Source organism: Brienomyrus brachyistius, chromosome 18 (assembly GCF_023856365.1).
Source record: "Brienomyrus brachyistius isolate T26 chromosome 18, BBRACH_0.4, whole genome shotgun sequence".
Classification (NCBI taxonomy): Eukaryota; Metazoa; Chordata; class Actinopteri; order Osteoglossiformes; family Mormyridae; genus Brienomyrus; species Brienomyrus brachyistius.
Genome location: NC_064550.1, coordinates 7,624,415 through 7,637,635, shown reverse-complemented (window position 1 = coordinate 7,637,635; position 13,221 = coordinate 7,624,415). Strand labels below are relative to the sequence as shown.

General features: G+C 39.9%; 1 protein-coding gene across 4 annotated transcripts in view; it reads left to right on the top strand.

The window, feature by feature from the left end:
• The window catches only part of zbtb20 (zinc finger and BTB domain containing 20), a 74,697-nt gene that overhangs the window by 45,410 nt on the left and 16,066 nt on the right, over positions 1–13,221 (top strand). For 3 of the 4 annotated variants that reach the window (XM_048984371.1, XM_048984370.1, XM_048984369.1), the window contains one exon: positions 8,175–9,725. In XM_048984371.1, the coding sequence (XP_048840328.1) occupies positions 8,195–9,725 (1,531 nt within the window). In that variant the 5' untranslated portion in view covers positions 8,175–8,194. The remainder of the gene's footprint in view (positions 1–8,174; positions 9,726–13,221) is intronic. The other variant, XM_048984372.1, reaches the window with a different exon arrangement.

The window sequence follows — 13,221 nt, the reverse complement described above, 5'->3', positions numbered from 1 at the left end:
GGCAGGGTCTTGGTGTCAGGAAGAACAGTGCACATGTATACTGGAGGCAAGTCTGTTACGGCACATGGGCACCAGTGTACCTAACTGCATGTTTTTCTACTGAAGCCTCCTGCAGACTGCGATTTCAGCAGCTGAATGAGTAGATTGCTATACTGTGTGACATGCATCTAAAAAACATCAGTGTAGACTGTACAGTGATAACGGCTGTTGAATCAATTTGTATATATGCAAATCAATATACAAGAATAAAACGTCATTGGTTTTGAGTCGTTAGTATATGTGGCTCGTACCAGTAGCAACAATGTGAGACAGTCTTACTGCATTTCTGCCATTGTCAGAAATTTGTGACAGTCTGTCTTTGGTCGCAAGACCGCGACAACATCCATCTTTGGACCTCTCTCACAGTGCGATGCATGACCACCGGTTTGGAGCCACAGCCAAAGATATCACCACGAATCTCTATGTTGGTAATCTTTTGTCTGGGACAGCCAGAAATCACACACTGTATACCCGCCTTTAGGAAAGATGGAGGAGGCTCGCCCCAGTCTGTCCAGAGCGTGTCAACACACAGACGCAGACACATACACAGAGCCGGGGGTAGAAACCTATCCCTCAGTCCTAAAGGTGCATGGTCTCGGTGCTGCTTACTGAGTCACGATGCCACCCACATAAAGCAAAGTGAATTACAATCCTACAGCAGGGCTTAAAGACCGTAATCCGAAGATCCAGAACAGAGAGGTTTCCAGCAGTATTTACTGTAGGGGTGTCTGTGTGCCATCTACTCTGGCAAACTTAGTCCAGTGACTAAAAGATGGAGGGAATGTGTGAGCTGGCATGTGGCTAATATGAGCTTTCTTATAGATACACGGGTCTCAAATGATGAACCTTTTAGAAAGACCTTAGTTTACTACATCGTAATGTGAACTTCTGGCAAACACAGTCATTAGCTACAACTTGCACACGGCTAAAACAGGACAGGAAAAACTCCAAGGTCCTAAAGCCCCACCCATTACACCGTGGAACGTCCTTGGTTGCCAAATGTTCGTGTATTAACAGAGTAATTCCTGTCACTTTAACAAAATTATATTTCATTAATTCCTCTGTGACTAAGTTCAGTGGCTCCACAGTAACGAGGAACCTTGGCCGTTGTACACTATTACAGGCTCATTTTTATACTCCTCATGACACAAGATGTTTTCGTCTGCTAAAAGTTTACTAGCACAAATTCAATAACTATTTTTCAAAATCACATATTTTTGAGATCCAAGTAGCTGTAAGCCTCCCTCTCTATATACTTGAGATTGATAACTGTGGGTAAGTAACCTGTCCATTGACATAAGCTAGATTTCGGCAGCTTGATTTTCTTTTTTGAATATTCAAACTAAACAGAGAACTAAACTATTTTGATGTTTTTGACCACATTGTTAGCTCAGTGCAGGCAGATGTAGCCATAATTTTGCAAACGTGAAACGGCTCTGTGTAACACATTAAGCAATGGCTGCATTGGGACTTCTGTTGTCATCAACAGGACGCAGTGTTCCGACAGACTGCTAATTAACATCACAAAGTACATTTCTAATACAAACTGAAAAATGGAGTAAAAGCGGGTAGTGGGGCAAAGGGCTACAACGTATATAAGCAAAAACCATCAGTGAATAACATGAGAGAACAGATTTGTTACAGACAGTGTTGTATAACAATTGGCAGTAAGACAGAAGTCCTGTAAATGAATGTGCTTGACACATAACTATACCCCATATTGCCCAAGTTGCCCTTCCAGTCTTAACTGTAGTTAAGCTACACTTGTAGAAGGATATAGTATTTCCTTGTATTTTAGTTTCAGGAAATATCATAACACATGCTTCAAAGTAACAAACCGCTGATAAGCTGCCGCTTTATATACTGTTTATGTAACGTTAAAGAGAGTTATTTCAGTGCTGGGAGTTTTAAGTTCAGAACTGTAGGCAAATGATTGATACATTGATACAAGTGGAGCAATGTGTAGTTGGATAACAAGGCTGTTAATGCACAGGAAGCCAGGAGCACAGTCAAGGTGTAATTGTGTGAAAAAGGCTAGGAAAACAAGACTGTTCTAGACTGAAGGCCATAGGAAAGATCCAAAATCAATAGAGTGCTGCTAGATGAGTGTTTAAAGCACACAGGCATGAATTAGGGACATGTTCAGGAGTGAAGGGTTTCTCAGAGATGCCTGTCGCTTCTGGGGGGTCTCTGGCTGGCAGCCCCCCGGCACGGTGTCATACAAAGTCAACCACATTCAAAGAGCCATATTTGTTTTTTTATGTTACCCACCTTGGCAATGATTACAAGTCAATAATATGTGTCAGTCTTGCCTGCACCCCATATGACTATCAGGTACTGAGATGTTCTTCAGCTGAGCTGTTTTCATATTTGTTTTCCATAACTAATTGAACCGGCCTCACGGAAATAAAGAATAAACAAAGTTCATATAGTACTAAATTCATATGTTATCAATCTTGTGGATATTACAATTGTGCAAGATAAATTATCTTACAAATGCTTTCATTGTGAAAATATGCATTGTTCACACTGTGCACAGATTATTGTCTATAATAATTGCTTTGTTTTCAATGTATTAAAAATACATTACCCAGAATTCACACAGTCTAAGGTCCTGATATTATGCTTAAAGAAAATTAAAGGCCAGCTGTGCCAGTGTTGGAATTGTGAGGCTGGTTGGTTTAGTGTGTGGAAGTTGAACTTTGATTTGGTTTTCATAGTTGCCGGCATAAGAGGAGGTGCCAAATTATCTGAATCTATCATACCAGCTGGATCCCCTCCAGGACGGGAAACATTACCAGAACCGGTTCCCTTACTTGGCCAGACTTGCTTCCCAGTGCCCAGGCATTCCTGCCTCATCTGCACCTGTAGAACACATTTTCGGTGTCACTGGCAAGATACTTGGGCCTGACAGATGTCATTTTAGCAATGTGAAGCTTCTACCAGTAATGATGACTGGATGCAATAAAGAATGAAAGTATATGAATGGAAGATTATAATCAATAACAGAACGTTACCGCAAGAGTGCAAATTGCTTATTATTTCATGGTTTGCAGCATCATGTATTACAAGAGCAAGCAAGGCAATACCCATTTTCTCCATTTAATGTAGCAAAATATTCCTTTTCAAATAATCCTTCACTGCTATAAATAGTACATTCAAATCTACATCATACCATGGATTTCAACAAGGATTTCGGTTCTACAGCTATATATTCATCATTCCTCACTTATCTTCAAGTTCTCAGTTTTATTTAATGTATTTTACATAAAATACTGTTCCACTTGAAAGGTACCTTGCACATTGAACAATTCAATTTAGCTCCTAGAAATTCCAATTCAATTCTAGTTCTTCTGCCTGTAGGATTTTTTTCCCAATTCCAATTTCAGTTCCATTTCCTGGTTTGAATTGGATTTGACGAGTTCATTCATGAATGGCTGTTTACTGATGATAGTGTCATCAGTAGCAAATTTGATGTGATCATTTTCAGATTAAGAATGACAGAACTTCATTTTAGCCAATCTCTAGCAATAATGCAAATCTTGCCTTAGCACTTTAATGTAGTCATGCAGTTCTTTTTTACTTTTATAAAAATTATACTTGCATTTCTAGTAGATGCCTTTTATCAGTGGGGTCATTTAAAGTTACTTTGCAAAAGTACATTAAGTCAGTGCATAAAATAGGCACTTGAGAAACAATGCATTAAGCTTAAAATTAAATGATGGCATTATCATTCAATTCAGTGATGCTCCAATACTATACAGTATACTGCTATATATACTTCATATGCAAAGTACTTCTGTTTGAATAACAGGGCACCAGCTATGGAGGGTTAATGGTGCATGCTGGACGTCTAGCCAGGAGGAATGGGCAAGAGGCTAAGCGAGAGGTGACTGGGGCAGCTGGGATGACGGCCAATCGAGGCAGGGGCAGACCCTGTGGATGTTATTCAGGAGTAAGAACCCCAAGTCGTAGGTGCGCATGCTAGAGGATGGTAACCTCAAGCTTTGTGGCATTTGAATAACTCTGAGATGCATCGATGCCGTGAAAGGAAGTCCGCTTGCGTTTCAGAAATGGCCAGTTAGCTCATGTTGAATTATCTGGTAGAAAATAATTAACATAACAGACGACCTGTGTGTGTCAGGGTCAGATACAGTTTATCTATGTAATGGTCGTAAGAAAAGTTGTAATGAGAAAGGTAGGATACCAGTAGATAAGACTGGGTCCAGTGCAATGGCATTTTCATGGACCATGTGACTGCAAGCAGTGCTAGGGACCAAGGGTCTGCTGACAGTCATTCCAGAAGGGTAGTCTGGAGGGCAGTCTGTGAGGGCAGCGTACTAAAGCCTCTGTACCTTTGATCAGAAGGTTGCTGGTTCGAGCCCAGCCTCAGCAGAATAGCCATGTCTGTGGGCCCCTGAGTGAGGCCCTTAATCCCCCCCCCGCTCCCCCAGCTCCATGGGTGCTGCTACAGCTGGCTGTCCTTCACTGCCAAGCCTGCTCTCACCTACATGTGTGTCACAAAGAGCAAGAGGGGAGGAGGTGAAAACAGGAATTTCCCCACAGGGATTAATAAAGTGTCATCATTCATTCATCCATCCCCAACGATGGTAAAGAGGACTTTTGGTAGCGTAGTGAAATGACTGGGCAGAACATTCAAGCAGAGTAACCAGACTTGCATTTTAAGTTCCACCCTTCACCATTGAAAGGTTTTCATCCTCAGTTCCTATCTATATTATAAGCTATTATCCTTCAAATCTGGTTGAACTTCAAAGCTTCTGTCTCATTGTATTTTATCTGTCAAAAATGGACGGGGTCAGATTTTTTATCAGGTCATACATTTGGTTATATTTAAAACCACTGTTTCTAATTTCCTCCTTTATTGTGGAAAATAGGGGAAATGAGAATATCTGATATTAATAAAAGTAATAAATCTTTTTGAATTATGAATGACAATAACGCTTCAGAACACATTTTATGTACTGCCTTTCTCAATGTATTTGCTCAAAAAAAATGGTAACAGTATTACAAGTTGATTAAAACCTAATTAAAACCTGCATCCTGATCAGGAAACAAAGGGAGAACATGTTAGATAGGACAGAATTTATACAAAAATCGCTGAGGGAGCCGAGAGGAGGAACAACCTCCTGCGTTATAAGTTGTTAAAATGAAACACTTATGATCACTTAAACGTAGACAGCTATTCTTAGCTAGGTGTGTCTTTAAGAGTGATCTATGCTAACCGATAAGCACAGTTATTTGTACAGATATGGTTACTTCAGAATGATGATCTGAGTCAAAATGCAAAGTGAGTGGGCACGATGCGAAGCAGAATAAACATTGGAAGACCGTTACAGCCGCTACAGGCCACTTATACTCAGCAGCCGCTTTATTAGGTACCGCAAACAGCCTGCGGGTCACGTGTCTACAACTCAATACACGCAGCACACAGACAGGGTGCAGGAGTCCACTTACTGCTCAGCTAAGCATTAAAATTGCTTAGATCAGGCATCTTAGCCATTCTGAATGTGGTGTGAAAGCTGGTGCCGCACGTGCTGCTTCTAGTGGCTCAGAAACAGCCGCCCTCCCGGGATTTTAATGATCTACACTGTCTGGAGTTTACAGTAAATGGTTGACGAACGAAGAACAATGGCATTTTCATGGACGAAAACACGTTATTAAAGAGTGAGGTCAGAGGAGAACCTACGGTCAGACTTGTTAAGGGTAACAGGAAGGTCACTAGTGCAAAAATAACAAGTGAGCACATGGGGGGTGTGTAGAACAGCCTCTCTGAAAGCCCGGCTTGCCTCCCCCCGAAGTGGCTACGAAGGCAGAGGCATCTCCTTCCTGCTACTGAGGGTGCCATACATCCTTCCTGCTACTTCCCAGTAAAGTGGGAACATGTCTGGGTCATTCATATATATACACATTGTGGGGACCGAATGTCAATCACATTAGGGGGACATTCGGTCCCCACAATGTTATATATATATATATATATATATATATATATATATATATATATATATATATATATATATATATATATATATATATATACACGATAAATATACGATATATATACCGAATGTCCCCCTAATGTGATTGAAAAAAATAAACTGTTATTTTGATGTTGTTAGGGCTGGGTGGGGGTTAAGGTCGTCATTGTTGGGATTAGAGTTTTTTCCCATACAAATGAATGGAGAGTCCCCACAAACATACAAATACAAACGTGTGTGTGTGTGTGTGTGTGTGTTTGGCTTAGTTAATTTATGTAAAATATATATCCAGATTAACTGCAGGTTAACATGAGAAATGATTTAAATGTGCACTTGCAACTAGTACAGATACACTAATGCTTTGATGACAATTGTATTTCTGATATGAATAATTCTGATACTAATAAGATGGGACTTTTGAGGTTTTTTTTTGAAAGAGGTGTACATTACATTAATTTACTTTAGATGTAAATTATTTATTTAGTCTTTTTACTACCATGATATAAGCGGTAGTCCTTTTGTGGAATCTAAGGATTATATATGTACTTCAAAATGATGAATTTAATTTGTGGATGGATTCATTCCATAAAAGGTACAGATGGTTGAGGTTGCATTACATCCCTTGGAAAGGTTAATATTTTTTATGCCTGTTGTATTATACTATAATCTATTATATAAACAGTTGGATGTATGGTTAGGTGGGTAGATGAACTGTATATCAATAGTGAATCATCTTCATGTTCAGCAGTTCTTCACAATTGTGGTAACAGTTACTCAAAATTGGAATGTTTTTGTAGAGGACAAAAAAAAAACATTTAAAGGATATTTTATACAGACCTTGACTTTCTCATCAGCCTTGTTATTTTATTTAATATAGGTATAGCTTTTCCCTAATTTTTTAAACTGTGGATGGACACTTGGCTAAGTGCAATTATCCACTCACTCAGGGCTCATCTGCTTTCTGTACCATAATTCACAGTACATCACTTATTTACAGTGCAATTTACATGCCTGGGACAGGATCCAGTTCATTATGGCTAACATCAGACACTGAATCTTAGTTTGGCAGGCAAACTGTGGTTATTATATTTGAAGGGACTCTTTTGTGCAAAACTTTGCTCGTAAGAATTTTTCTGGGGAAGAAAACTGAAATAACAATTGTCAGGTGCAAGTCAAATAGGTTTGATCATTTAAATTCTTCTGAACATGTAACCAATACTCTCAGGTAACACCTTTAATCATTTGAGCGTTAAGAGAGCCACAATTCTTTGTGGTTTGGAAGCCATTTTAAAACCTCAACTATTCCACTCATTCAACATTCAAATTCTGTGGTGTTTTGCCAAGCAGGAAGAATACAAGTAAATGTGTGTATTCCTCTTCTACCTAAGTAGTCCTTTAAAGTACACTGTTTTTTATTGTGACCTGTAATTGTGTTTTTTTTTAATTATTATTTAGAATTTCTGACTAATTGAAATGTCCAAACAATAGGATGCATGAAATCATGCATCCTAAGCAATATACAGTATGGTACCAACTGAGCTATGTATTAAATCCATTAAACCAGGTGAAATATGACAAACTGTATTTAACCTGATACCGGGTAGTTGCACTTCATTTATAATAAATTAATGCAGTAATATTAATTAAATCAAATTAACTGTCATGAGGTGTTAAAGATTTAATCTGATCCAGATTGGAACTTGATGTTCGAGGAACACATGAAAAAAAACCATTTGTCATTCCGCTTGGTATAAACTTACTGTTGAAATTTTTTCCTGCCCTGCTGGTGACTGTGGAAGAGCAAATCAATCAAAAAACAAAATAACAAAATGACCGAAATGTATAATTCAATAACCAGAAAAGAAATTTGAAAAATCTGCGCGACTGTTAAGCTCCGCGTGAGCTCAGTGTCTCTAAAGAAATGGTTGGGGTGCAACTTCCATTATGTACAGGAGAAGAAATGTTGACTTACAGAATATATATATATAGAATAACACGCCAGTAATTCATTAATAACTGTTGATGTATGATGAAGATCACTAATGCATTTATTTCCTCTTTGTGTTTTATACATGTGATGCATAACGGAATTTTTGTGTTTGGTTTTAATCATTTGTGGTTTCTCTTATATGGCAGGTGATATTAGGTGCAAGGGGATGACAGAGCGGGTTCACAACATAAATCTCCACAACTTCAGTAATTCTGTACTCGAGACCCTCAATGAGCAGCGTAACCGCGGACACTTCTGTGACGTGACCGTTCGCATCCACGGGAGCATGCTGCGAGCTCACCGGTGCGTGCTTGCTGCTGGAAGTCCCTTTTTTCAGGACAAGCTACTCCTGGGTTACAGTGACATTGAGATCCCTTCTGTAGTATCAGTACAGTCCATTCAGAAACTGATCGACTTCATGTACAGCGGGGTGCTGCGCGTCTCGCAGTCCGAAGCCTTACAGATCCTTACCGCTGCCAGCATTCTGCAGATAAAGACTGTCATTGATGAGTGCACCCGTATAGTCTCACAGAATGTGGTCTTGGGTGGGACTAGTGGCTTCCCCTTCATTCGAGAGGACTCTGTACAGGAGACCCCCAGAGGTACCCCAGAGTCGGGAAGTTCGGGGCCTATCAGCGACACGGAGTCGGGGTACATGCAGCCTTCATCGCAGCAAAGTTTGGAGCGTGTCTACACGTCTCTCTACTCCTGCTCTAGCATCTCGTTGCAGAACGGCACCCGGGAGCAGTCGTTCTTCGGCGGATCCATCGTAGGCAGCTATGACTCTGCCTCCGCGGCACAGAAAGACCAGAACGGACAGGATCCATCCTGGGTTACTCGCATCCACGAAAGGACGCAGCAGATGGAGCGTTTTCTCTCGACCCCGGAAACCACCCACTGTCGAAAACAGCCGCGACCGGTGCGCCTTAAGACGGACAGCATGCACATAAAGCAGGAGGTGGAGGATGATTACGGCTGTTTCGGACAGGGCCGGGAGCTGGAGGAATGTGTGGAGGACGCTGATCAAACCGAAGGAGCTGAGAGTGAGCCCAAGGGAGAGAGCTTTGACTCTGGTGTAAGTTCATCCATCGGCACAGAGCCTGACACAATGGAACAACAATACTTGTCAGGCTTTGGAAGAGAAGGTACTGGGGAGGTCCTGCAAGGGGACGAGCCTCCTTTACAAATAGAGGTGACTGACTCCTCCCCAGAACAGATGAATGATGTTGACGATAGAGGCACATCACATAACACAGGGGAGCTTAGTCTCGGGCAGACGCCTGCAAATACCATCATATCGCAGTCGCTGCCCAGTACGCAACTCTACATACGTCAACCCGACTCTCTTACCAGCAACCTGAGAATGCCTCTGACCTTGACCAGTAACACCCAGGTCATGGGAACTGCTGGGAACACCTACTTGCCCACTCTCTTTGCCACACAGTCAGCTGGAGGCAACAAGCCCTTTCTGTTTAGCCTACCGCAGTCTATGGGGGGTCAGCAGCCCCAGTTTGTGGCCGTGCCTCCTCCCAGTATGCCCCCTTTTCCTAACCAGATCGCAGCCCAGCAGCCCTCGACGCCGCAACAAGCTGGTGGAGGAATGGGCCAGGGTGAGAAGAAGCCCTACGAATGCACTCTCTGCAGCAAAACATTTACTGCCAAACAGAACTATGTAAAACACATGTTTGTGCACACCGGTAAGTACTCATGTTCTTTACCATTTTGCATGCACACCGTAGTGTACAGCAGTGATTCCCAACCCAACCCTCGGGGGAACCCCGGACAGTCCACGTTTTTTTCCTTTCTGTCAGCACCCAGCACACCTGTACCAGGTATTCGGTGCTCCTGATTGGCTAGGAGCTGGGAAGGAGCAAAAACATGGACAGTCCGGGATTCCCCAAGGACTGGGTTGGGAAACACTGGTGTACAGTGTTCTTTTATCTGATTCTTTCCTGAAGCAGTTCATGTTTTAAATATCCAAAAGCATCGTAATATGTCACTGTATTAATATCATTAACAGGTGATTACCTTTGATTTTTTTTTTTTTTAAAGTTAATTATGTCAAAAAATGTACGATGTGTTTTATGTGCTGATGAGACACTTTTTTTTTTTTATTAATCCAAAGTGATTTACAGATGTGGCTCGTTTTTGCAGCTGGCTACTTCATTGTTTTCAGATAGCTAATAATAGCTAAATAATGTATTTTCTCAATATATACAATTTGAAAAATGGCTGCTTTTCACTCTCCACGTGCTGCTTCAGACTGATACCTAATTCCTATGTACAGAAACACGCATGTAGTGAAAATAACTCTCATTATACATTATAGCACCTATACCATAATATCATAAGCATATTATAGTCTTAATGTCATCACCCGTTTATGAACTGTCATATAAAGATTAATAGTAAATTACAAGGAACATTAATTATGTACGCATTATTATACACTATGTGATAATGATTAATTTAAAACAGCGTCAGACCAAAGAGGTGACCATTCATATTGAATGTAATATCGATAACTGGAATATTTATGTTTCAGGTTGAAGGAATAATTGTTTTAAAATTTATGAGATTTTATACTTTATAGATCAACATGTAATGGCTGCATTTATTCAAAATTATATAAATATATATTCAAAAATATTAAAACTTTAAATATAAAATTCTAAAAGTACTGAGTGAAAGCTGATTTTCTAATTAAGAGCAGTGAAATAGGTATTCGTCAGACTTGTGTATTGACTAGAAAAGCTTTCATTGTGTAGCAGAATGCAATCGTCTTCATGACGATTCATAACACAAAAAGCTCTGTTCCTTTGCATATGCTTGTACGTTTGCATCTCTCACACTGTTACATTATCTGGAAAACTGGCAGTGTGTGTAGGCTGAGACTACAGAAAAATTTTGTTTTTTGTCAGTATCTTTTCTTTCTGTTAAATTTATATATAAGCGATGAGATTCCCAGTTTACAGGAAAAAAAAAAAGCTAAGAAAGTATTTAGTCACAGTAATACTCACCTTGTGAGTGTCCCTGTTTTAAATCTATAATCTTTGTATTCTGGTGTATTTAAAATAGCTTTCTATATTACATATTTATATCAAGATGTTCAATCAGTTAGTTCTGAATTTGAATGGATGCAGAGAAAGAGTTGATGGTGGTGAACCAATAATGGGACCATGCAGAATGATATCACATCCACGCCGGACAGGAAATGATGCGTGGTGAAATGCAAATTGGCTTTAGCAGCCATGTCTGGTGGATTGCCTGCTATGCAGAATATGTGATTTACTTTAAGCAAAAACCATTTTGCTAACTGCAGATAGTGCAAGTGCTAAGATGCATCATGCACTCTGGTAGTTAAGGTTAGGGGGCTTGTTTATATGTTTGCTCCGAATCCTGATAAGGGGCACCGAGATGACAGATTCACTTGTGAGTTACGCTTAGAAAAGGTTTGGCCATTGTGGTTAAGTTAAGCAAATGGGGAGAAAATTAGCAATGTGCAGACAATATAACAGAGGATTCTACAGTGCAGGAAGACATGCAAAGATCAGAGCTTACCGGTATATGGATACACTGCCAATCGGTTATGTTTAGTCAAGATTACCGCTTTTATAACCGGTTGTAACTTAACACCTCCTTCCTCAGAGGAAAAAAAAATTGAGCATAACTGATCAACAAGAATGGACTTGAACCTATAGTATTGTGTTGCTTAGTATTTGAAAAGCATAGCCATTTTAACTGTCAGTGCTAATGCAGTGAAAATGTCGCAACCAGCAAAAATAGAGAAGACAAAGTACCAGTCAAAAGTTTGGACACACCAAGTTGCCTGCACAGGACAGTGATGGTGTCGCGTCACCTGAACTAAACCCAAGTAGGGATGGTTTTGAAGGATTTTAACCAGAGACTGAAGGCATAATGAGAGATCAGCATACATGTGGGACCTCCTTCAAACAGCTGGAAAAGCATCTCAGGAGGTCACCTCATGAAACTGGTGTAGAGGAGACAGTAGGGTCAGCCAGTCCCTGGGGCAAATGGGGTTAAGCACCTTGTTCACGGGCCCGATGGTGGGATCACTCTGCCGACCCAGGGATTTGAACCAACAACTTTCTGAGTCCCAACCCACAGAGCTGTTAGCAAATTTATTATTTTTTGTTTAATACTTTTTTGGTCCAGTGCATAATCCATACATGTTATTTTATAGTGTTAATATCTTTATAATTATTCTGCTGTAAAATGTACAGCATAGTACAAATTAACCTTCTAGGGGGCAAGTGTGTCCAACCTTTTGACTGGTACCGCATCGAGCACTTTTAAACAGTTATTGTTTGTGAGGTGACAGGGCTGTGGATGGAAACTGCAGCTCTGAGTGACAAATGCTTTTTATGTAGATAAATAGGGTTTTGTGGGATCTAAGCATATTTTACACAAAATATCATGTTAATATACCTTTTTCTTTATTTTGGAGGATATTATCCAGGGAAGTTGTAATACTGAGTGCAGCTCGTCTTGCCGTGAGTCTCGTTTAATGATTTAACTTACTGGTGCATAAACCTGAACAAACTACAGCTTATTCTCATAAATGAGAAGTAGTACTAATTAGGTTTTATATTTCATTTTTTATTGTTTTCTTTCCTAATATTACAATTTTACTTATATGAATATCAAACATTAAATGCACTGATACATTTTAAAGTACTACATTATGATGTAGCCTGTTAATGCAAAGATTTGAGCAAATCCGTAGTCGGATACGTTTCCATCCTACAATACAAAGCACTCCTGCGTTAAAGCCCAGCGTATAATCAGTTTAACATAATTACTTGTCATTTGTATTTGTTCCACACTGTCACAATGAAAGTCTTTGTAAACTCCGATAAACAATAAGACTTAAATTTAACAGAAATTCAATTGAAAGGGAAAAAAAAGCAGAGAAAAGACGGCCTTTGCAAGAAAATGCAAAGCTTTAAAGTATCGACCCCTTAACAATCCTGTATTCTTATTATACAGTTGGCTGTGGATGGTTTGGTAACATTTGATATCTTCAATTAAATTTTAAATTTAATCGGAATTCTGGAGCACGGGTGTGTTCCACACTGCCCAACTCCGTCTCGGTGTTTTCTTGGAAGGTGCAGGCTTTATGCTTAGGTTTTGAAAGAGTATAGTGTCATCATAGAGCAGCTGTGAAAAGTA